This window comes from Melospiza georgiana, chromosome 5 (assembly GCF_028018845.1).
Source record: "Melospiza georgiana isolate bMelGeo1 chromosome 5, bMelGeo1.pri, whole genome shotgun sequence".
NCBI classification, from domain to species: domain Eukaryota; kingdom Metazoa; phylum Chordata; class Aves; order Passeriformes; family Passerellidae; genus Melospiza; species Melospiza georgiana.
The window spans coordinates 47,459,093-47,484,571 of record NC_080434.1 but is presented as its reverse complement, the minus strand read 5'-3'; the positions used below and the strand labels follow the sequence as shown (position 1 = coordinate 47,484,571).

At 38.6% G+C, this 25,479-nt stretch overlaps 1 protein-coding gene across 1 annotated transcript in view; it reads right to left on the bottom strand.

Annotated features, from left to right (window-relative positions):
- Positions 1-16,837: 16,837 nt before the first annotated feature.
- Positions 16,838-25,479, bottom strand: part of CHIC2 (cysteine rich hydrophobic domain 2) — a 30,797-nt gene continuing 22,155 nt past the window's right edge. Inside the window, exon 6 of the mRNA XM_058023980.1 lies at positions 16,838-23,982. Coding sequence (XP_057879963.1) covers positions 23,932-23,982 — 51 coding nt within the window. The 3' untranslated portion in view covers positions 16,838-23,931. The remainder of the gene's footprint in view (positions 23,983-25,479) is intronic.

The following is a 25,479-nucleotide window of genomic DNA, read 5'->3' as shown; positions in this document are numbered from 1 at the left end:
CAGTGACTAAGACACTGCCAGATTATGTTCCCAGCTACCACAGGGAAAAAAATAGAGGGATGTGAAAGTTAAAAAGATGTTATTCTATAACCAGACATTACATAAAGTCCTTTTTTTCCTCAAATAATAGAGGATAAGGCGCCAGCCCACAATGCTAGTCAGACCATTTCTGGATCAATTAAAAAAATCAGATAGTTGCTATTATTTCCAGAAATGCTTAAGCTGACACAAGCATAGTTCCTGGAAAACTTTCCAGTACAAAAAGGTACCAATGAGTCAATGCAACAAATATCAGGAGTTCAATAACAATTTCATGTTCTATTGTGAAAAGACAACAAAATTGCACAGTCACAAGCCCCTGAGAAGTAAAGGATCTGCAGAAAATATTCCTTTCTAAAGCCATAGAAGTCGATGCATAGAAAAATGATAATAATAAAGTCAACAGAAGTATTTAAGAGAAATTACATTTACAAACATGCATTTTACCCTTCCATTTTTCAAAGCAGACAAACCAATACGCAGAACTATTAAGAGGGGGAAAGAGATCACAAGGCAAAAGACTTAGGTATTTTAGAAGAGGGAAAAAAACCCAAAAACACCTTCTCTTATCTTCTTCTTTCTCATTAAACTCACTGCACTTCTCTATCAGGGTTTACTTCTCGGACTGGTAGAATCAACAGTCTGATGATCCTGGTGTGATATTTAAACTCATGCATCCTGCTAGTGCCACAAAAACTGAGTATATCAAACACCTTTCTGTTAACACACAAAAGGGGGCAAGCAGGTCTTCAATGCACCTTTCGGACTTCCTCTGAGCCTTTGCATTTGTGACTGAAAATGGCCTATCAGTTTTCCCCAAAACCATCCATGGTAACCCTTTATTTTAGTATTCAACCTCAAACCATTTTCAGCGCATGCTTCCCTTACAGTTAACATCAACAATCAAACATCCCCTGGTTTTTTTTTTTTGTTTTTGTTTTGGTTTTTTTTTTAATAACAAGGACAGAAGAGTGTGAGAACTGAAATAACAAAGGTACACTGTTGATTCTCCCTGTGTCAGATGAGTGAACCACAGGAGCATTGCTCTTCATGGTTCCCCCCCTTCCCAGCCCCAAGGCAGGCAGACACCAGCCTGTACCTAAGACTGGGCACACTTGTACTTTTCTCAAGTGAGCAAAAACTTGACAAAAGTTTTTTTCTCACTGTGGCTCTTACACTGTGACATCTCTGGCATCTAGACTTCAAGAATGAAAGACTAAGGGAAGGTCTTTCACATCTCTGCAGATGAAGGTTAACTCATATTTATTTTTACAAAGCTAAACAGACAGAACCAGCAGCAGCAGCAGCAGATGTACATGTAGTTCTGAGTTAGCAAAGCTTTTTCACACAGCCTGGCCTGCAGTAGTCCTTGTCCTAGCCAAGATTTCTGCTGAGCAAGGATAGAGAGGCATACAACAGATCTGCCCATATTCTACATCAGCAGAGCATAAGCCATTTCTAACATAGAGTCATTTAGAAGCTTTAATCTTCCTGTCGCAGTAAATCCATATATTTGCAGTCTTTATTTTTAATCCACGGGACCCTGCCCTTCCTCTAGTGCATGGGATGCACTTTCTAGCAGTGCCAGAGTCCCAAGGTAAAGTAGCTCTTAGAAGCATGAAAAGTGCAAGAGCAAAGACAGTGGTACAGTTGAAGTTACTGAATATTTCTGGGAACACCAGATTTTGTCTCTAAAGTTCTGACATGAAACAAGATTTTATGCTAAACAGACTGAAGTATTTTTTTAGAGTATTCTGAGCAAGGATGAAGAAAAAAAATGAACAATATGGACCAATAAATTACTAGAGACCACCAGAACAAGTATGCACTTAGAAGCCCTATTATGCAATTTTAAGTCAATCTTTGGATTGCTTGGCTTTGCAGCTTTGATGTAATTCTTTCCATATATTTTGTGCAACTTAAACCACACAGTATACATTGATAATCAGGGTGAAATTTTCCCAGTGTTATTCAGGTAAAGTTTGATTGCCTTTTCTGTTTCCAGATGGTGACCAAAAGCCTGCTGAAATGCTTGCGAGTTAACCTGCTGAAGAAACATGGCATGTGTGTTTGATTACAAGTCAGCATATACACCTCACAATAAAACCTTAACCTGTACCTTTTCTTCTGCAGATGTGATGAATCCTTTCCTGCTTTGTGAAAAATCTTGCTTAGGACCAAGGCACTTTCACATCAGTGAGGTGCTCATCTCTTTGCCAGCAGGTATCAGCATACAAGGTCAGAAACTAAGCACAAGGAGAAAAGAAAAACCACCCCAGCCACTTAAAACCTCAACTCATCCCTGAAGCAGCTGTGGAAATGCTGGCAATTACCTCAGAAACAAGAAGCAGCTGGATTCAGTTCCTGATCTTTACAAAGCAAACAAGGAGAGGGAGGGTCTTATACAATGAAGTGGGTTGGGAGTGGTGGAAGAACAAGTGATACTTGGGGAAAGTGTAGGGTTAACAGCCTGTTAGTGTGCAGTTGGACAAGCTGTCTGAAGGGCCTTGTGGTTAGTTACTGGTGGTGTGGGGGAGAGAATAGCCTCAATTAAAAAGAGAAGTGTGTTATCCAAGTAGAGATACTGAATGTGGGTGTGTGGGTTAATCAGGGTTTCTTTAGGAAACATCAGTAAGAGCCTGGTGGTAGTCATGACTGAGGGAAGACAATCTGGAGGTGGATCTGTGCACTTTGTTTATTTCATCTGCTTCTTCCAGGGCACCCTGCAGATGGAGGGGGGAAAAAAAAAGATCAGAGGAATTTTTTCTACCTGCCCTTTATCTTCCAAGCACACGGTTGTATATCTGTAGTTGCCATGTGTAAGGCTAAAAATGGAGCTTTGAAAAAAAGGAAGGGGTTAAGATGAAAAGAATCACTTATCAAAGTATTATCTGTGTTCTTGTTTTTCTTGGTTATTTGCAGGGACTGAGCTTGCCTGTATAATGATACATTTGTAAGTTTGTCACTGGAAATACCATTTGTACAGAGAACACATATTTACAGGTACAGGGTTCTGTAGGGAGGCTGACAAGGTGGTTGTAGAACCACTGTGAGCTCACAGCACTATGAGCTATTCAGGATTCATTCATATGATACTGCAGCCACACACACGCAGGTAAATGGGATTCCCCTTTAAAAAATAAGTATTTTTACTTTTGTTTCCAATATGACTATTCCTTAGTGATCTTTATTCTCTGTGACTGGTAGTTTTGCATTCAGCATCTCTATACCCTACATCCTCATGAGGAGAATTGTGGCATGCTGGGGTGCATCAGGAAGAACGCTGCCAGCAGGTCAGTTCCTTGTGGGAATTCAGATGCTCAGATAACTCTATCCTTTCTGGTAAATATTAGTTTCACAACAGGTAAGCAGGAAGCAATGTAACACTTCTCATTGCTGGATGGGCTATGTGGTACTTGAAATACAAATATTCTATCCCATTGTCCTAAATTTTTATAAAATGTTTCAAAAGTTCACTTGCAAGAGGTTAAGGAGACAAATCCATAATGAGTTTCAAACAGCTTGCAGTAATATTTCCTAAGCATAGAATGCTAAAGATGATGAGAATTGTTGTGGGTAATTTTCCCATTTTATTTATCTATAGAGTATTCCTCATTTCCACTAAGCAAGTTAAAAATATTAACCTGCTAATAGATACTGGAGATTCACACTATCGTTGGTGCTCTTTAACTATAATCAGATGTACAGCACATTTCACAAAGAAACAGGGAATGTATAGGCAAATCTGACCAAGAGTCTTCACTTAAAACAACATTGTCCACCCCAGGTCATTTGGTCTTTTATGGAAAAAGAGGAACTTGGGAGATGCATATTCCATTCTCTGGCTTGATCCAGCTGTTAGTGCTGTGGCTGAAAGCTGGCATTGATGTCTGAAGACAAGCTGCCCACATGCGTCTCTGGGGTTAGCCAGATGGTCGGAGCATGCTGCTGGTGCACAACCGCAGTGTTAGTACAGCCTGGCTGGAACTAATGGGCAGGAGCGTGGGTGGGGATGCTCAATGACTTCAACATTTGTTTCTTTTTCCTCTTTAGATGATGCTGGTGGTCCATGCAGGCTAGCAAACCTTAGCTTCAATTAAGCTTGTAGGTGTAGGTTTCACACTTTTTTTGTGATGTTGACAGAGCGCTTGCCCTGTTTCACATCACCATCAGATATGCTGTACTCTCAATTACCTAAACCACATGCAAATTTACATTTTGTACTTCCCACAAACATAAAATGGGGCTAAGCTTTCTCCTGCAGTTAATGTATTTATAATGCACCCTTTAGAGGGTACGTATGCAAAACATCATTTAACAAGGATATACTGAATATTGATTAAAACAGCCCTGCATATAAAAATTAAAAAAAAATATTTTATATCTTATTGGTTAGCTTGGCCATGCAGTTAGACAGGAACCCTGCACTGCACACTACAAAATCATACGTGATTTTTTTCTGCAATTGGTGCTTCACTGCTCTTTTGTCTGAACCATGTTACAGCATTTGAGGATGACACCAATATTCTAAGAGACAGGAATAAGGAAATGAACAAGAAATCTCCCAGGAGGACAAGAGTACAGAAACCCAGAACTGAAGTAAGCAAACAAGAGCCCAAACAATCCGGTGATTTTCTGTTGGAAGAAGGCTCAAGCTGACTTCTGAAGAAAACAAACCAAACCTTTCTGTTCCTCCAGCATTCTGCCTCATCTATACAGAATCTGTTCACATTATACAAAGCTTTCTGAAGAGAAAGAAAGCTTTCTTTACCACAAAACAAAGTCCATTAATTCTAGGGGAAAAAAGCTCTCCTTCTGGGTGGTGTTTAGATTTCTATAAATCACTATTTTAAGCACTTTACAACTTAGCACTTCAAAATGGCATCCTACAAACTATCAGCTTAAATACAGGAATACTTACTTAGGAGGTACTTTACAGTCATTCCAATTTCATTTATTATACTAAAAATTAACCTATAACTAAAATCATATGCCCCTCACTTTCCTAGATATTTTATATTTTTCCTCAATTTTTCTTTTCAACACTAAGGAAACATGAAAAGAGTTAGACTGATTTCTTAGGGAAATGAACTGTCTGCAGTCACAGCAGATCTACATCAGCTTATAGCCTGAACCACAAAACTTATATTCTTCATTGTCACTCATAACTTTCAGCTTATGTTTTCCAGAGTTAAATTCCTGAGTTAGACACTGTAGTCCCAGCAGAAAATAATGTATTACATTGTATAGGGAGAATTAGGAGTACCTGAATGGGACTTGCAACTTTGAGCTTACTGACTGGAGAGAAGCTGAACTCAACACCCTGGGAACACAGAGAGAGAAATGTGGTTGTAATTCAGCCATCTCTGAGACATTGACTCTTCCTTGCAGCTTGACTTAATTTCCTCTCTCTGAGGCCGAGTTTCACAGCCCAGAAACTCTCCCCAAGACACTGGCCCCTGGGCAACATTTCTCATTTCAAATTTGGCAAAAGAAGAACAGTGGATTGTGGTTCTTCTTTCCTTCCCAAGATACAGTCTCACAGCTTAAGCCAACTTCTGAAAAGTAATTTTCAACTTTGATTCCACTCTTTCAGCGTACATGCCTGCCTCCTGCATACAAAACCTGATTTACCACATCTGAGATTGTCTCCTAGCCCTCCTTTTTGCCTTGCCACTACCCAAATACATGGGGCACAGAATGAACATATTTGCTTTGGTAACTTTTTCTTTTCTAGGGCCCCAAAAAGAAACCCCATAAGAATATTGTCACCTTTGACTGTAGCAAAGGCAGCATTCATTTTCTGTACTATTCATAAGTAAACCTCCAGTAATGTTAGTCTTCTGTCTGTTCTCACACTCTTTTATTAAACATGAAGAATGGAGCAAAAGCCTGTCATAATTACATGAGTTGCGATAACTTTTCACTCTTTGTTTTTCTATCACAGACAAAATATCTTCCAAAGCAGGAGGAGCAAAGTAACTCTTGAAATATTCAAACCCTAGTACTTTTCTGTCCATATTATATGTTTTTGGCTTAGTTTGGATAATGAAAATGACCACAGGTCATTGCAGGGAAGCACTGATTTTTAAAATTCTCTGTAGGATGCCAATCTGGTAGAACACAGAAATCAAGGCGTCACTATAAGGCAGGAAGCCATCTGCCCCTGCCTCCTACTGGTAGAAAGTTTTCCAATCACCAAGAAGGGTGGCAGGCCTGCTCCTGAAGGTGATGGCCTCAGAAGATATAGTCCCTGTGGTCAGTAAAAAACCTGAGATACAGCTGTAGCTTTTTACATAGTTTCATATGATATCATTAGAATTTTCCAAATTTTAGGAGAAAACTTTCAGCTAACTCATCCTGCTGAGGTCATGCTGATGTCAGAGGTGTTACAGCATGGATCATCTCATATCTGAGAAGCTAAGTAGCATTGGATCTCAGTTATTCCAGGTACTGACAGTATTTATTATTTCCCTGACATACAGCTAGGTTAGAGTCTTACTCATAATTATATCTGTAACCAACAGATATAATTATATGAGGCTTATCTGTAGTCTGTTAAGTAAAATTCAATGCCCATAAAAACCCACTGACATTAGATGACGATTCCAAGATAAATTACTTATGATAAACAGCAGCTGTGAAAGTGAAGTCCCTCCAAGTAAATGCAGAAGGCATCTTTCTTGGCAATTTGTCAGACTGGATTCTGGAGTCAGCAGAGGCTTGGATGTGAATGATGAACTGCACAGCAGCCCACTGTGTGTCTGCAGAATCAGGAAGGGCAGGCACAGCCCTGACTTTTAAACAAGGACACATAAACAGAGCCAAAATGCTGAAAGCCATCATTATAAAGCCTGAGACAAAATGTAACAACAACAACAAACAGTTGGGTAACCTTTTTGAAGTGGATATACTCCTCTTTCTGTGCTTTCTGAATCTCCTTAAATTTTGATTTGCTTTAGATTTGAAAGCAGTTGGCAGACAGTCAAAATTTAAAATTGATGAAGTACAATTGGTCTGTTCATGGGATGCTTGGAAAAGAAAATAATGATCCTTCAGACAAAAATGTTCTGAGGAAGCTAAGCCTCCATGTCAACAGATAAGAAAGCAAACAGTGGTACTGAAATGACTGGAATAAACAGTATTTAAAGAAGGTTTTGTCCTGGAGGAATTATAGAAAATTCAGAGGGCTCTGTACTTGGTGATCATTAGGATATCCTTTTATGCTTCCAGGACATGCTGGCAGTACAACAAAGTCCAGGGGTCATACCTAATTTGCATAAATTGCATTAGTCCAGAGGAAAGACCTAAAAATCTGTAGCTCATAGCATAGAAGAATGATATGCCCTATATTGATCCAAAAAATTTTAAATGTCAGGCCTAATTAGCATAGTCTTTTAGGTGTCACCAGTATGAGGTGGCTTTGACTTTTGGACAAATTCAAGAAGGCATATAAAATACACGTAAGTTAACCTTGGCAAGATGTGGGGCAGTGCTGAATCACTCTGTCTATCATTTACTGTCCTCCCTGAAAGAAAAGCACTGAACTTAATGGGATGGCTGCTGTGTTCTGGATCAGCAAAGTGCTTGGCTTGCTAATCTCCCTGTGTCCTGAGGGCAACCTGTGAGATGCTAGGAGACTGAAGAATCTCATGGCTTCTGCAGTTCTGGGGCTTGAATCTGTATATCAAATTTGATCTACTTTTGGATCTGGATGACATGTCCTTGTTGATGTTAGAGCAGAGAAAAGTGTCAGAGACAGAAAAACTAGATGTGTGTAACAATACCACTCAAGCTCTCAGCTATCTGAGGATTCAGAGGATTAGTTCTGCCTGCAGTAACAAGATTTGGTGATCAGTGGGACCAGTGTGAAAGAAGGTAAATATAAGGAAGAATTTGTTTTGTGAGAGTGGTGAGACTCTGGAACATGCTGCCCAAAGAAACTGTGGATGCCCCATCATTGAAAGTGCTCAATGTCATTTCACAGGGCTTTGAGCAGGCTGATCTAGTGAAACATGATCACCCTGTCCATCCTGTAGAAGGGATGGATTTTTGAAGGTCCCTTACAACCCAAAGCATTCTGTGATTTTGCTGTGTTGGAGGATGAACTCTGTGGTACCTTATGGTGAAAGGTTTGTGACACAGAGTTACACCTATTTAGCAACTCCAAGCCACTTATTGGCATCTGTCTGACAATAAAGGAGTAACTCCTAGAGTAAAAGTGGCACTAACAGCTTCCTTTCCCTTTCCTGACAATGCATGCTGTTAAAAAAAGAAGATTCAATTTATAAGCCTAGTCCAGGGGAATCAGTGTTCCTTTTGATCAGCCAAGTAACAGCTCACAGGGGCACCAGCCAGTATGCTGTGCCAAAGGCTGGCTTTCCTTCAGCAGGAATGGAGGAGCAGGGACAGGATTCAGTGAAGGATCTATTTTTATGGATTTATTGGATGTCTGCTGGAATCATTTGGACAGGTTGGGCAGTAAAGGGAAGGCAGCTGGCAGTGTGTGTAGTGTGTGAGGAGCTGGGGAGCAGATGGAAAATCTGCAACTAATAGGCATCTTCATCTTTCTCACTCTCTTTTCTTTCCAGTGGTGCCCAGATAGGGGACAAATCTTCCCATAAACAGTAATCCTTTAGAGAGTGCTCAAGTATGGCTATTACTTAACTTCCTGATTAGCAGCAATCACCACCTGCTACTTCTGCTCCACATTGTCCAGCATAATGGAAGTGTTCATTTCCCTGGCTGTGAAAAAGTAATGGGAGGGGAGTCCCTCTTCCCTGTTTAGGAAAAAAGAGCAACAGTCCCTCCTTTTCTCCTGTAACTAATCCGAGACCATTTATCCAAGAAAATAAAATTTTATTTCTGATGACAAATAGCTGGATAAGGCAGATTATGTTCACTAAAAAAAACCCAAACAAACCAAAACCAAAACAACCCAAAAAACCCAAATCACAAAAGCAATCATTCTGATTTCTTTGAACTAATTAAGGGTTCCTGCTGCAGGGCTTTTTTATTGCCTGACTATGGCTCTGTGATCCCACAAAGCACCAAGCAAAGACAATATATTCAATATTTTTGACAATTCAAACATGCAAAGACTTTGCAAATACTTCTGCTTTCTTCGAACCTTACAAGCTGAAGCTGCCAAGAGAGTTGCACATGTTGCCTTGAAACACAGCTGTTGAAACAGTCTCCTTTGATCAGAATTCTTCCATGTTTATAGCTAGAGCAAGAGAAAGTATTATAGGATTTTCTTAGCACAGACTGAAAATCATAAAAAGAATGCAAAACCTGAAAAGTGCATTTGTCATGAGCGGGCATAACTTTTGAAATGTCAGTTAAAAGGAGACAACCCATGAATAGACTATGAGGATTTTCAGACTTTCTATTTCCCTAAAGTCCTCTTTTGTTTTACACTGGGAGTGGTGGTGTCCCTTCCTAGAGAAGCACAGGCAGGCAGTAGATTAGTCCTTATTTTGATGGTAAGTTCCAGCCTATTTGAATTGTATTAAGCATTCTCCTTACTTCTGTGGGATTTGTCATAAATCTTGAGTAAATATACTTAGCACAATCTCAAAGACTGAAGTTTTGATTTCTCAGAGGGCTCAAATCTTTCAGCCTTAAAACTTCTCTTGTTTAAGAGAGATAAAGCAAAAGAATCTACTTGTCAAAACAAACATGGGCTAAAAAACCCTCAGTACAAGCCTAGACTTTATCTCAATGGGAAGTGGCACTCATTCCATAGCATTCTTTGCCCAGGAGTGAAATCTATTATAGGAATTAGTAGTGCCCCTTAAAATGGTAGCATCACTAAGAAGCAAATGAATCCTACTCTCTTTCCCTCTCTTTTCCTATCCATTCTCCTTCTTCTAAACAGCATTCAAAGATTTGTTCAAAGGTCTTCATCCTATCTTTGTTGCCATGGTCTCTCACAGAGTTGAAACAACATTTTCAAAACTAATGCCCGCTCTAAATGCATTGTTGTTGGGATGCTGAGTCAGTTCTCCACTGAAAGAAAGAGAATCTTTGCAAATCAGTTTTAACATTCAACTAACCTGAATGGGAAAAAGCAGGACATCTATATGCTACTAGACAGAAGTAAAACTTTTCAGGGGTGGGATGCCTTGTATTTTGGAAAGAAACCCAAACTGTCTTTAGGTGGAGTGTTGTTGTTTTTTTTTTGGTTTTTTTTCTGTCAGCTATGCTGATTTTACTCCTTCTTTTTATTCATACCAGACCTGAGAAAGACAATCGCTCTTCAGAAGGGAAGAAAACCAGAAGAATCCTGTTGATTAACACACACCTCCCCCCCAACTAAACCCTTGCAGTGGGGGTGACAGAGGATGCTTGGTATGCAGTTGTGACAGGCAGGGCATGTTTTGGCAAGGCTGAAATGAGTAGGGGGAAATGATGAAGAAGCACCATTATTTCTAAGGGAACTAACAAGATATTTTGCTTGTATTCAGCTTCTCTCTTTGCCTCTCTTGTTTAACTACTTGCACATTCTTTGAAATAAGGTCCATCTTTAGCACACATATTTGTACAGCACAAAGGGAAACAAGCTTACCTTTCTAATTCAAACTTTTGAGCTTTATTATATAAATGAGAACATCTATTTGCTATGTAAATTAAAGCACTGTGCACTCTGTACACACATTTCAAGGAAAGACAATCTTTGTCACAGACTTGCTTACATCAACTTTAAATTGTTTTTATATGCCTGGCTTCAATTTTTTTGAGATCCTTTGAACATCTGTCCTTAGCCCGTGGTCTGGCATGGCATTCTGTATATTTGTTCATTATTCCCAGGGGAGGAATTTACATGAAAATTCTGTTGGTCTAATTATATGCCTCAGCTAGAAAAACAATTCATCTGTCCGCAGCAAATTTCACCTTTATGAAACAGATGATGATTTTGCCAGAAACTTTCTGGACATTGTAACAACTGAAGGTTTTACAGCCCACATTTGTAATATGGGTCATAAACTGAATTGAAGTGGGAAAAAAAACCCCTTAGATCATTACAGTGCTTCTGAAAACAACCCTTCATCTTCAGGAAAAAAATCCCAGTTTAATGGAAGAAGACGTTTGCAGCAGCTTATTAGGGGTAAAATGTATCTTCCCCTGCTACTTGTATCTCCTGGAGTCAGGAAATTCAGGTTGTGAATGAGGAAAAGCTCAACAAAGATCTGAAAATAGCATGTTGTGGGTCTCAGTCTTGGAGATACATGTGGGACTGAACACTGGAAGTATTTCAGGGTGACAGGTTGCAGAAAGAAAAATAAATGGGGTGCGAGTTCTTCCTATAACTTAAAAATCATGAGTGGGAAAGTGCATTCACAAAATGGGCATGGTAAAGATCGTCCCAATTTTTCGTCCTATAGGATGAAGACGGATACACCAAAGCAGAGCTGGTGATCCTGGGGTTTGCAGTTTCCAAAGGTGTCCACCTTTGTAAGGTTTAAAGGTATTTTTAAAGAGATGAACACAGACTGTGCGTTGTGTGTACACTTCTCCTGCTCTTTTCCCCCATTTTTCTCTGTTACCACGTCACTTTTTTCCCCCCCACGATTTTAATTCACATAACTCTCCCCTTTTCACTTGTAAAATCTTTCTTTTCTGGCCTTTCAAATTTATTCTTTTTCTTTCAGTGCTCCTTGCTCATAATTTTCTAATTCTCACTAAACTTTTCCATGTCCTCCTAAATTCCACACTCCCAAAACTTTCATATTCCCCTTTTCTAGTCTGCTATTGCTTTACAGTCTATTTAAACACTGTTTATATACTGTTGCTGAGGATTCCATTGCCTTTTTAAGGCTTCCTCTATATATTTTAATTTTCCAATCAGCCACATCAACCCATCAGTCCTATTGCTTAATTTACCAAGCACTCTTCTTTGTAGTCAATATCATAACCTGAAATCCATTTCTCCAATTAATTTCCGTTTTGGATACCAGTGCTATACATCTGCATTAATCTTTTGACGTTCTGGGACTTGGGTCCTTCTAGGCTCATCTATCTACTGCCCAATAAGCTCCTCTTCTAATGAGTGCATTCTCTGAGCTCCTCAGTATGTATTTCATTATCACTACCTTTTTTCCTACATGGACTGCTCTTTTTTTCCCCTCCCAATTTAACTAAAATATTCCCCCCTTTTAGTACCCATCATAGTGGCATCAGAGAGCCTCATGACAAGCACGAAAGAGAGAGCTCCCTCTGCTTGCCAGCTTGGGCTTCTCCTGCCATGTTACTTCCTCACAGCTTGTGGACTTCCTATGGAAATTGTATTTTCCCTAGCGATCCACCGGTGGGATTCACAGAGCCATGGGCAGAGGAGGGCAGTGTCTCTTGCACTGCCCACCCAATGTTCTTCAGCTGTGGGCTTCCACTCCTGATGGGTTGCCCCAGAAGAGGAAGAGTTATCCTCATCGCCATCCTCACAGCACAGCTGGATCTGTCCTCTCCTCCTCCTCGGGGAGATTCACCAACTGCCGCGCACAATCTTTGGCACAAAGCGAGGCAGGATTTGGCCCCACATCAAAGACCTCACCAATGTGTCCTACGAGTTAGCACGAGTGTCTGTCTGTGCTGGGGAAGGGCTAAGAGCTAGAATAGCAAGGGTATTTCAGGTCAGGCCTGAGGCGAATTAGCAGACAAGTTGTGAAGCTTACACAACATGTGGCCACATTATGTGTGGCTCCAGTCAGCGCTAATAGCCTGTCATTGAGCTCCACGTTTAAACAATTTGAGCAAACAGCAAACAGAGGATGGGAGGAGGGAAAAAGACCTTCGAGGAATAAGCAAGAACAGGCTACTTAGTACACTTGACAAGCAAATATTGCAGCGGTGAGGACAATGGAGTATCTATCAGGTAGTTAGAGACACGACCCAGTTCCTACCATGCAAAGTAACATAATACAAAACCAAAAATACACCATTTTTCCAGTTTTAAAATTCACTTGGCCAGCAGTTTTTTAAGCTACATTGGAAACCAGTTATTGGTTTAGGTTGTATCTGATAATATGCATTATAAGAGAGAAAAAAATAAAACATATATGGTTTTGGTTTAGCAGCAAGGAAACCAAAAAAGGGGGGAACAGAAGGAAAAAGAAAAAAACAGTTTTAGTAACAACAAAGAGTAAAGTTCAACCGCATCCATATAAATAACATTGATATTAGTGTTGGGAAGTAAATATAAAACATTTAATAACAGAATTTAGAAACCATACTGCACTGTTTAATATGAAAATAATAGCCTTTCGAGCCAGTACTGTTAGAGTACTTATTTCATCCAGTGCAGAATTGGCTAAGAAACCATCCACTCTACCATGGGAATGCTTAGCTCAGTATCTGGTAGGTTGCCAGCCATTTAAAATGTTTTTGTGTTGGTTTAATGATTGTTCCCATGAGCACTGACGGTAAGGGTTGACATTAATTAAAATACTAAGTCATCAGAGCTTGCATTGTGGGGAGAGAAAGAATGGGCTGGATCCAATTGTCTTCAAGTTTTCCTTAGCCTTCCACATTTTTCTCTTCGCTCTATCATACACGCCAAATATCCTTTTAGCTGAAGTGTAACAATGTAAACAGACTGTCTCCATAAATATAATCTTTTTGAGTTTTTCACATAGTTCCATTTAACTGATTAGAGGACAGTCATTAAAATCAGCTAATCATGTAATGTGGCTGTGTTCTGAATGCTAAACAAAATGCCTAAATGAAAGAGGATTTTAAAACAGTGTCTGCTTCTCAATTTGTTTCTACTGTATATTCAATGGCACACAATACAGTACGAATTCTGGGCCTTATCCTCATTAACCTCAAAACTCATTATCTCATATAAAAACAGGCCCTTTCCATAGCATATGTTGCAAAAACTATGAAAAAAACAAACTAGAGATGCATTTTCGCACACACTCTGGAAACATGATGAAGTATTTCACTTACAACTGTGAAATTAAACCAGACTGGCATAAAATCCTGAGTAAGACTCACTGATAAAATTATTTTTTCATCATTCAGATAGAATAGTTATCTTATTTATTTCTCTAATTTTTTAAAAATTACTCAAGATCCAGATCTTCAAAGGCACACAAACAGGAAGAAGTCACTTAACACCTGGAGTCTGCAAAAGGTCCCCTCAAAAATGAGTAAAGAGGCTGAGTTCTACTCCCATCCATTCCGCAAGCCTCTGTTCTCATCCACCTGGAAGGAGCTTAATACTGCAGAGAGCAAAAACGCAAGACAAAGTTTATTCTACATGCAATATGATCAACATACTACGAATAAAGACCTCTGGCTTGACCAATGTGAAAAAGCAAGCTGAGCCTTCACAAACACAATGGGACATTTTCACAGTAAGCAATATATATCATAAAGGAGATTGCTGGTCCTGACATAAAAGACAAAGCAATCTTTTCTATATATAAATCACTTTCGCTCCTCTGAATCAGAAGCCATGTGAATCTGCAACTTTGGGTCACTTCTATCTTGGCGAAGACCAAAATCTAAATGAGGTGTAACACCAGTTACCATCCCAGCTCATCCACAGTGCTCACACTGCCTCCCATCTCACCAGGGGGCTGCGTAAGAGAAATCCTCATCTCTGAATATGTGCAACCACCATTGCGCTTTGCACATATAAACACTGCTCCTTTACCTTGTTTGTGGACAGACACAGACCTTCCCTGCTCTCCTGGCATCAAACAGGGAAGGAGTTTTACACTACCAGATTTCTCTGATGGCAAACCCTGGAATATGGGAATGCTCTTTGGCTTTTTGGTGTAAATGTTCTCTGAATAATCTTCCCATACAAATAAGCTATCTGCACTTTGAGTCATTCAGGAGCTTATCTATGCAATGCAGAAGAGCCAGAGCAGGCAACGGAGGTCCTTGTCCTTGTACATGAGGGCAGGAGACCTAAAGTCCTCCTGAAGCGTCAGTGGAGCCATCTATGAACACGAGGTTAAAGGGCTTTGGGTGGTTTAAAGTTAATCTTTTTTTTTTTTAAACTCTTGGGCCTAGTTTGGGGGATTTGTTATTTGTTTCTTTTTCTGGTGGAGTTGCTTTTTCAGGGCGGCGGTGTTCTTCTGTTTGTTTCCTTTTAAAGGACAGGCAGGCTCGCAGAGATGAGGCAGTGCCCAAAAAGCGCCACCAGCCCTTCGCCAAGGGCGCCACAAAGCCAGAGTGCCCGAGTGCAGGCTGCCAGCTCAGCCTGCCCGTGGCGGCGCACGGATAGAGCGGGGCCGCCGCTTCTCTGTGCCCCATCCCAGAGCCGCGGGGAGCCGGGGCACAGGGCGTGGCCGGAGGGCACGGGGAAGACGGGCGGTGCGGACACGGCTGCGGAGGCCGAGCTCGCTGTGCCGCCGGTGCCCGCCGTGCCCCGGGGAGCCGGGAGGGCCCGTCGTGCCCGCGGGGCGGTCGGAAGCAGCAGCAGCGGCAGCCGCGCGTAATCCGCGGGCCGGGGCGCGGCGAGTGGGTGGTCCGGGCGGCCGGAGGCGCGGGCTGTCCCCCTGCCCCGGCGCCGGGCCCGGCCCGCTCCCGCTCCCGCAGCTGGGCCGGAGGCGGCCCGCAGACCGCTCTCGGCACATTTCTTCATTTCTCACTTGAGTGCCCTTCTTTAGTTCCCTTTCAACTGCCCACTTTATATCGGCTTCATTACACCACCGCTCCATTTGTGATGTAAATCGGGAAACTCAGGGAAGTTTTTCTTTTGGCCTTGTCTACGGAAGAATACCGAGAGGTATTCAAAACGTATTAACACAAATCAATGGCACCAATAAAAGCAAAATCTCCTTAGCAACATAATCTTGATTGCAAAAGGAGAACTGAGAGCATTTAGCAGAACAGTGGCCCACATGGAATACGCATTTGTCTAGAAGAATGCAGCACAAAGCCTAAAAGAGAGATGCTGAAAAAATCCAAAATTAACTCACACTGAACAGTTACTCTTTTTTTCAAAAGTACACAATTGGCTACATTAAATCTATCGTGCGCTTTTCTGCTCAGCAACATTGTATCTACCGCTTTGCAAGCCCACATTACAACACCCGGAATGCTTCACAGCGCCGGGCAGGAGCACCCCTCCCCACCCGCACGTTGGGACATGAGCATGTCTAACACACCTCTCATACATGCTAGAGACATTATACACATGCACTTTGTAAAGGGACTGCCAAGACTGCCATACTGGAGTAACCAACGAGCTTAAAACGTTTCATGCAAGGAAAAGCTGCCGGCTGATGAGAACCAAGGCCATCCTCGGCACGGCGGAGAGCACAGACTTCGTTTTTGTTCATAATGTTCAGGTTAACCAGCATTTCATACTGAATAGTCTGAAAAACACGTGAATTGCATGGATGGGAATGATTCCTTCCTGAATAGGTGGTGTCTGCCCCAGCTAGAGGACACGTGAATAAAACATAAAAGCTTCAAAAAAAGACACAGCTTCAAAATCGCCATTCAACCATAATGATAGCACATTTAATAAATCCTACTATCATTAGGGCTTGAAAAGCTTAAAGAACTCCAAATGTGGACCTAATGAAAAACCAGTTTGAAACACTTACAGCAGGCAATGCCTGTAATTTGGTAACTCCAGTCCTAGAGCCACCTAAATTACCAAAATAATTTTCTCTCCCCTCTCACCCACCCCCCGCCATTTAGAGTAAAAGTATCAACTGGAAGTAAGATGAGACCATTGCACAATACAGCAGTTTCTCAAGTTTTTCCTTTTCTTCCTCTCCCTACCACACCCTCCCCCCAACACAGATGAAAAACTGTAAGGCTTAGAAGGTATGTTAAACAATTATTTTATTAATTTATAATACATACAACTTAAGAAACGCGTTAAAAAAAGTTATATTGGAGTCCTTTCCAATTCCGGGTCAGGTCAGGAAAAACCAATGTTGATGTATTAAATATTATTCTATAAGTCAACAATAGATTAGCCTCAGTAATTTAGCAGACACGGTTAAATATTCTTAAATATGCATATATACAATTGTGCAGCCTTAAAGAAGTCCTTTAATTCCTATCTTCTCCTCCCAAAGCTGTGCACCCTGTAAACACAGTGCTGGCTTCTAAGCTTTGCGTCTCTCATCTGGACTTAGGATACTTGAAGAGGAATGTTACAATAGTGGAAATCACAGCAAATCTATCTAAACTCTGTGAGAGGAGAGATGCCCAACTGGCAAAATTAACGTCAAGTCTCTCTAGAAGTAGCAGCTTCTTTAATTTCCAGTTTTAGGTTAAATTATTGCTTACACATTTTCTGCTTGAAATGGATTTTTAACATACTACAAAATATTGGGGTTTAAGTTTCCCTCTTGATGGTAACATCTTTTCAGTGACTTATTGATCATAACTGCTTCATACATTTAACAGGTCTTTCCTAAGCACACGCAGTCCAATGCAAGTCTCTGCAAATTCTTTTCAATTCTCTGCAACATGAGTTACACATGGTCTAGTTTAGCACACAACATTTAGGCACTGTTTTGTAGTTTACTATTCTCTTTCAAATTTATGTTTGCAATGAGTTCATATTCTGATTGCCAGACTCCATCCTTTATGAAAAAAAGAGTCTGGGTTAGACTTTTCAAATCAGGAACCACTTTCACATTCCCTGTTATCTCACTGAACCAAACTGTTCACTGACAATATTAACCAGTAGGTACACTGCATATCCTAACAAGTTAGAAAGCCTATTGCTAGCACAAAGGGATCAGAGATACACACTTGGAGTGGATGAGTTAGATATTTATATCAGCACAATGAAACCAGTTTAAACATACAGCCACTAAAAATATCAGTTACATTGTATCAGGATATGACTTCTTGAAACATTTCTAAACATGACTTAAAAAATGTATTCATAAACCTAAAATACTGTAACAAAAAAAGTATTCAGCTGACTACTACTCTAGTTTTCAACATGAAGCAAAGTAACTTTCATTTATTAAGTTATAAATGAGGAGCAAAGAACAAGAAAAAAGCATGTTTCAATAAACATAAAAATCTATTTGTTCCCTCAAAGTGAGCATTTGTCAATGGTTCCCTTCTCCATAAAAACTACAATTAACTACAAAAGTCTTACTTACCTGAACATAAATTGTTCTAACTGGATCCTACTGGCGGGCCTTAGATATACTGTCACATGACAGGAGCTGTCTGGACAGGTCAAGAATTTTCTTTGGAAACAATTAGTCATGCATTACAGGCTCCAGCTTAGGAAAAGACTGTTCTGCACTCAGTGCAGCTCTCATCAGCAATTCCATTTTGGTCTGGCTATTTTAAATGAAGAGATGCTGAGTTTAGAAGGAAGCTTACCTTCTGCATTATTATTCTACATGATAGCAGAATTGTCTATCAACTAGAGCATAACCAAAACAAATCAATCACACACCAAAACAAAAAAGAGAACAGAAGTTAATACACAGTCTACATAACTACTGAAATGAACTGCTAGCTTTTGCTTAACTTGCACCATTCAATATAATTTCATTCAGTTCAAAACTATTTTCTGCCATACTCACAGAACTCTAAACCTAATCATCAAGTCCAATCTTTTCAGGGTTGCTTCTCCTAATTCCTATGTTTCATCTTTTGCCTAAGTTTTTCCTACCGGTCTGTTGTATTTTGAAGAGCCAAGCATTTATGAACCCCTTTTCAAGAATATAAATCTTAATGAAATATTAATGAGCTAAACAAACCAGAAGACTTCTTTTAAAGGACAACTTCCATGAAACCAGTAAAATGTAGTTTCATAAAAATGTATATTACCCAGGTGTTATGTGGTAGGGACACATATATACATCAGCACAAGTGTCAACATATGACCTTTCATGCAAGGAATCAGGGGGTTCTAATCTTTCAAACATGGTTTCTAATTCAGCCTACACTGACTGACATATCAGGAAGATGAAAGTTCAAAAAGTAATGAACTGCAAAGTACTGTTACCAACAAAACAGTCCAAATGAATATCTAATTAAGAATAAATGCATGGTTTAAGCAGTGACTTTTTTTCAATTCTAGAGTACTTTGCCCCTTGAAATTATTCTACTTTCTTAAGAAGAATAAGAGTGTTTTCTTAGTACACCAGTATCCCCTGATTCACCCAGCCTACAGAGAAAACTTTACAAAGAATAAACACAGGAGTTAAGAAGGTAGCACCATTAGAAAGAATCACTCCATCCAAATCAGAAAAAAACCCCTTCATTTATCCTCATCCAACTTTGACATTTAGCAGCCTAGTAATACAGGGTAAAAGAAGCTCTCATAACTTTATATTGAGAACATTCATAATGGTCATGCATATTACAATCAAGTTTCTAGGGTGACATTTGCAAGTAAGCCTTCATGCAGATAGGCATTCAGCTCATTAATTCCAAGTTTGTATTTCCTATTAGTCCCTGAGAAGTTAATATTTCTACCTACAATATGGCTATTAAAGGCATTATAATGATCATACACTTGGCTGTTTGTCATGGAAATGCAACATGGCTATAGGGAGAAGCACAGAAATTACACCAAATTAGCAGTGATGAATATAGATTTCTGAAATGCTTTCTTTTCATAAGCAAGGTTACTGAAGAGCAACATAAATTATTTTAGTCACAGGTACAAAAGTAGCCAGCGCCACTTATCCTTAATAAGTCACTACTGTGAATCCAAGACATTTGAGGCTCTGAAATCTCTCTAATTGAGTGTTTCTTTTACACAAAATCATCTGGATTTTTACCTAATGTAGGGTCATCATGATCCTTATTTTAATTACTCAACAGCAGTGCTGGGAGAACTTAAAAGAACCACGGATTTTCTTTGCTTAACAAGTCTTTCACCTCTTCAATTAAAGTGATCTCTTTAAACTGCTCAGAATTCAAATGGGGGTTTTGGTGGACAATTTGCATTATTGCCAGCTGCTCAAAACCCATAAACTAGGGCTACAAAACAAGGGGACCAATTTAAAATTAAGACTTTAGGGTAGGGGGTGGAGGGAAGGGAAAAAAGACAAGTTCTTTTTCCTTGGCTCCTGGCTTCTAAGCAGGTACAGATTGTATTTTAAAGCTCTTCCCCACAATCTTTGGGGCTAAATAATGACATTAAGAAAAAAAAAATTAAAACTGACTTTTAAGTAAGCCTGTGTCTGAGAGACAGTGTGTTACATTTAAACATCATGGTCTTGAGAATTACAAAAACATATAATTTAACAAATTGAATCAGAGGTTATAATTTACATCTAAGTACTGTAAAATGTTTTTACAAACTATTTTTTGGGGGTTTAAGTATCATGGGAAATTCTGGATTTGCATAAATAGTTTATTAAAATTATCTTACTGACCTATTACAAAAAATGTACTGACTTCCTGTATCTCCATAAACATTTTCATTTCTGGTGAAGTTTGTCAATCCCAATATAAACTTCGAGTCACAACTATTTAACAGCAGATGAGCTCTTCAGAATTTTTCACGTAGGGTCAGAGAGAAAGTCCTTCTCCCTCAGAACTTACTTCCACCTATGACTAAAAATTTAAAATAATTTGTTTCTATTATATGACAATAATTAAGAAATCTTTATTCACCAGTTAAAGGCAACTATATCTAAAACTAATAATTAGCTCTCACAGGGATTCATTGATGCCTTCACCATTAGTTCAGCAGGGTAAAGATGAAACAGGCATAATTTGCTAAATTATTATTATCAACTTGATACCTAACTTAAATGTCCACGGAAATTTGAAATAGGTAAGTTTATTTGTAGGAACTGCTGAGTTGCAAGAAGCTAAACAAGTTAGTATAATGTAATAGTTATTTTAGCAAAGAGTAGGCTGTGTCCTGGAAGTCCTACTACAGCTTCTGGTCTGCTCAAACTGCAATTTTCTTCTTTGCCAAGTGACAAAAAAGGTAATATATTATCTTCTCAATAGCAATCAAAATAAATAGATTTAGTATTTCAGAAGCAACATCAAAAGAAAATCCTGACAACTGCCTCAGGCATTAAACAGTTGATTAAAGCTCCTGCCATCTTCAATTTCCATCACTATAATTAATGAATTGAAAAGGATTGTATGAAAATGTTTTGTAACATTCTTACTAGGTGAGTGTACTACTTCTTCAGGAAAGTACCACTTCTGAGATAAAATTCATCTCTCAATATAGGCATCTTCTCAAATTTCCTGATTATATTTTAAGTCAGAGACTTTGTATTAATAAAATATCCAAAATACTTTTTGAGGGAGTAGGTCTGGCCTCCTTACAAAGGAATTTAACTTTTTAGTTGCTCGGAGCTCTACTTTGGATCTTTATATTATTTCTTAAAGAAAGTCACGGGTATAATATAGAATTGCCTGCCAACCAAGCCTATGACTGCTGATGCACCTAGAAGTAGACAAGATCTTAAGCATCACTACTGTTGATGAGGAAGCTTTACTAATGGGATACTCCGTAAACCTGTAAGCCACACTGTTCACGGCTCTGGTCTCAGCACACATCACACCTGAAGCAGCTTTACTGTCCCTGGCTTTGGGTGCTGCTGGCAAGGTAGCTGTGGATGTGGACAGAACATACTATGGGAAGTTTGAGAAGTAAACTAAGGCAAATAGCTGCTATGAACATATCAGAAGCCATATCCTCCACTAGAGTGAAGGGATGGGTTTCCACTTCAGTGGAAAACTGCATCCATGACACAAATTCTAGTCAAATGAAATTTTTTTATAAAATCTAGGCCTCATATGATCCAGTATTCATTTTATTGAAAACTGACACAAAATAAATCAATTATATTTCTGGTCATAAGTATTTATCACCAGTTATCACTTCTGTTCAATTCCAACCTCTCCTCTGCACCTCCAACCTCCCCTGTCCCTGCTGCCATCAATGTAAGGTTTCTGTGCTCCCACAGGCTGACTCTACTCTGAGGTTACAATTGATACTTCTGGGTGAGAGGAGGGCAGCAGACCTAGATTTGTACTGAAGAAGAGGTTGAAATTGATTTTTAGAAAATTATAAGCATTTACTTTGTAGAGAAAGCATGGGTGGCACTCAGATGCCTGAGGCCAGCACAACACTGGGATTTGTTTATGAAAAATCATATTCTGTCAAGTCAAAGAAACACCCTTGTAGGCTTATATGAAAAGCATAGCTGAGCTATTCTCAAAGTGAACAGTAGGAATCCACAGATGAAAGCTGTGCAAAAGATGAATTTTGGTAACAGATATAGAAGGCTTAGATTTAAGAAAACTTAAAACTTTCTAGACCACTCCCACTATGGACAATTTAGGAATATAATACTCACTAGGGAATATTTTACAGAGAATAAATATTTTGAAGACATAGAAAAATAGTTCACAGCATCAAGGTACATGTAATACATTACCTTGAAATAAAACTTGTATATTTAAAAGATTAAAAAGAGAAGACTATTCTTGTAGTGGTATCAACTTTTCATTCATAAAATATTAAGCAGAGTATATCTGTTTTTTTAATATATTCACATTATTGCTTGCTAACACAACTGTACAAGGAACATGTTCTTAACTTACATCAATTTTGTGTACAGTAATTTCAGACACCTAAGTAAATTTTCCAGTTATGAGAGTTGCAAGTAAAAAACCCCAAAAGCTATGTGTGAAGATATGTAAAACTAAAGTATAATCAGAAGAAATGAAATACAACTGGCCTGACCCAAGCATACATCACATATCCAGTTAAAAAAAGTCTTATACTTGTGCAGAAAATAAACCTTGTAAACTAAAATGAGCAAAAGAAAGGGTGCAATAAATAACTGCCTAACACATTTAAACATAGGTTGCCCGGTGCACCCTACTTTGATTACTTTAATACATGGCATTTGCATCTGGAACTGTACTGTTCAAGAATTCAGGAACTTTTTCCCTGCATCTGTGGCTTTAAAAGAAACAAAAAAAAACAACCATGAAAGGTTTTCTTGGGCAATTAAGTTTTACTAAAACAAGTCCTTCTGCACCCCTGTGTACAAGATCTGGTAAACAGCATGAATAAAGCTGGCACATGGCAATTGACTGAGTTAAAACAGCTACATTATAAGATGCAATAATAATATACTTTTGTGATCTTGAGTTCTACTAACCAGATGCATGCAATGCTCTCAGTGATTCTTCTAGTCTGAGTAAAATTATTCCACATGGCTGCCTTATTTTTTTTTAATTTTTTAAAGCCAAACTTTTTCAGAATCAGTTGACAGGACTTCTTCATGAAAAGCATAGAGATTTCTACTATCAATATCTGGATTCCAAAAATCACAGTTTCAAAAAGAACTTTGTCTCCTTTTGCTGGAAGAGACTAGTCAATATCCCAAAAAGAAATAAAAGTATTTACAATTGACTAGTCATTGACAGAAGCTTCCAAAAATCTTAGAAGCAACTTCAGCAGCTTCAAAATGACTAAAGGAATTTACACAAGGTACAGTCAACCAGTTGTATCATATAGGGATAAAAAAATATCTGTTCACTTGTATGTCATTTTCAGCTGTGTATTTATATCATATATATATGTACACACGCGCGCGCACACATATAAAAGACTCCTTTGAAAATCAAGATACATTAATAAACAGAAGTAGCAAAAGTAAAAATAACTTAAGTAGTAATTAACATTTGTATGAAATTACTTTGCAGAGTTTGACCAAATACACTTAGAACATACTCCTATTAAAAAAAAAAACACAGAAAACAACTAACCAACAAAAAATAAACCAAAACAAACAAACATGAAAACCCAAAACAAACAAAAACCAAATGAAACCACCACAAGATTCTGTAGAACCAAAGTTATGTCACTACCAGGAGAGCACCAAGCAAGGCACCATTGGAAAGACAACATACTTGAATAAGTCTCTATAAATAAATTGAATGCTAATCCGGTCGAAAAATCGGTGTCTTTGGTAAAAATTCTATAAGGATGACCTGTACAAAAAGAAAACAAAAATGTATTAAAGATGGCAGCAATCCTATTATCTATCACAATTACAATTCATATGGTTTTGGGTTTGGTTTTTTTTTAATTAGTATATCAAGCTGTGATAAAAAACAAAAAGCATAGCATTTGTCTCAGGTAGGAGACCATTAGAAAAGTCATGTCTGATAGTTGGTTTGGGGTTGAAAACCAATACTCATGGAATAAAATTCAACTCGAAAAGTTTGCCTACTGATATGAAACACAAACTGAAGTAATTATGTTCAAGAATTATTATACAGTAATTTATTTATTGGGGAAAAACTATGAAAGATATAAATGCATTCACTAAAAAAATAAACTAACAAACCGCTTGAATGCACAATGCATGAAAAGTTAGTTTACAATTCCAATTTCACTTAATTCAGAATTGTTGTCACTTAACACAGGATTCTAAAAGTGTATCAACTTTTGCAAAGCTCCCATATCTACAAATGTTCGAGTAGTTAGCAAGAACTTGATTAATGGTTTTGTGTGATTATTCTTATGGTCTCAATTCAAATTTAAACTGCATTTTTCCCGGCTAAGTACACTATAGGGTTCATTCCAGAACACAATCCAAGTATTTATCCTCTTTAAATAGGAAGCTTGAAGAAAATGTTGACTTGTGCACATTCTTTCTTCGGAGACAGTCATAACACAGCAGCATGATCTGATTTATAAACAAATAAATCCATCTGGTACATAAATAAGGATTTTATTTACTTGTAAGGGAAACTCACCTTTTTAAGAAGTTAAAAATTATTTCTCAATGTTTGTGATTGTAAAGGAGAATACAACTTAGCTGCTTAGAAAATAAAGACTTCTATTTTTGCAAGCATACAAAGCCTCAGAAAATAAAAGTCTCCAATCTTATTTCTAAGGCAAGTACTTTTGGAATTACAAAATCTGAAATTAGGTAGGTAAGTTTATTTTTTGAGATATTCAGAGGTGACTTATCTTCAGATGTAATGCAAACTGCTCAAAATCCACTGATCACTGACCTGAGTCAACCACTGGATTCTGTAGACATACCAGGGCTTCTGATTTTCAGGCAAGTTTTCAAAAAGGGAGCAAGAAGTAAAGCTGAAGCACTGTGTTTATGCCAAAGGTACAAGACAAACTTGTCTTTCTTAATTTGATCAATTATTTATTTGATTTGTCATCTACTACAGTGCATTTCAAACCTCAGTTTGGTGAAGTACCAAGTTTTGGGTACAAAAGTCTAATTTTAATCATCTGTTTAGCAAAACGTTGAGGATAGGCATTTATTATTTAAAATTAAATCACAATCATATTAGGGGCAGTTTTTAAAGACACTAGCAAATCAGTTCACTGAAAGCGAGAAAATGTCACACTGAGGTTTTGTAAAAATTTTCTCATTAATATACCCAAAGATAATATCTGACATTTCACAAACTGAAAATAAAATCTTTGACCTTTATCCTGTGAAACTATATGCCCATGCA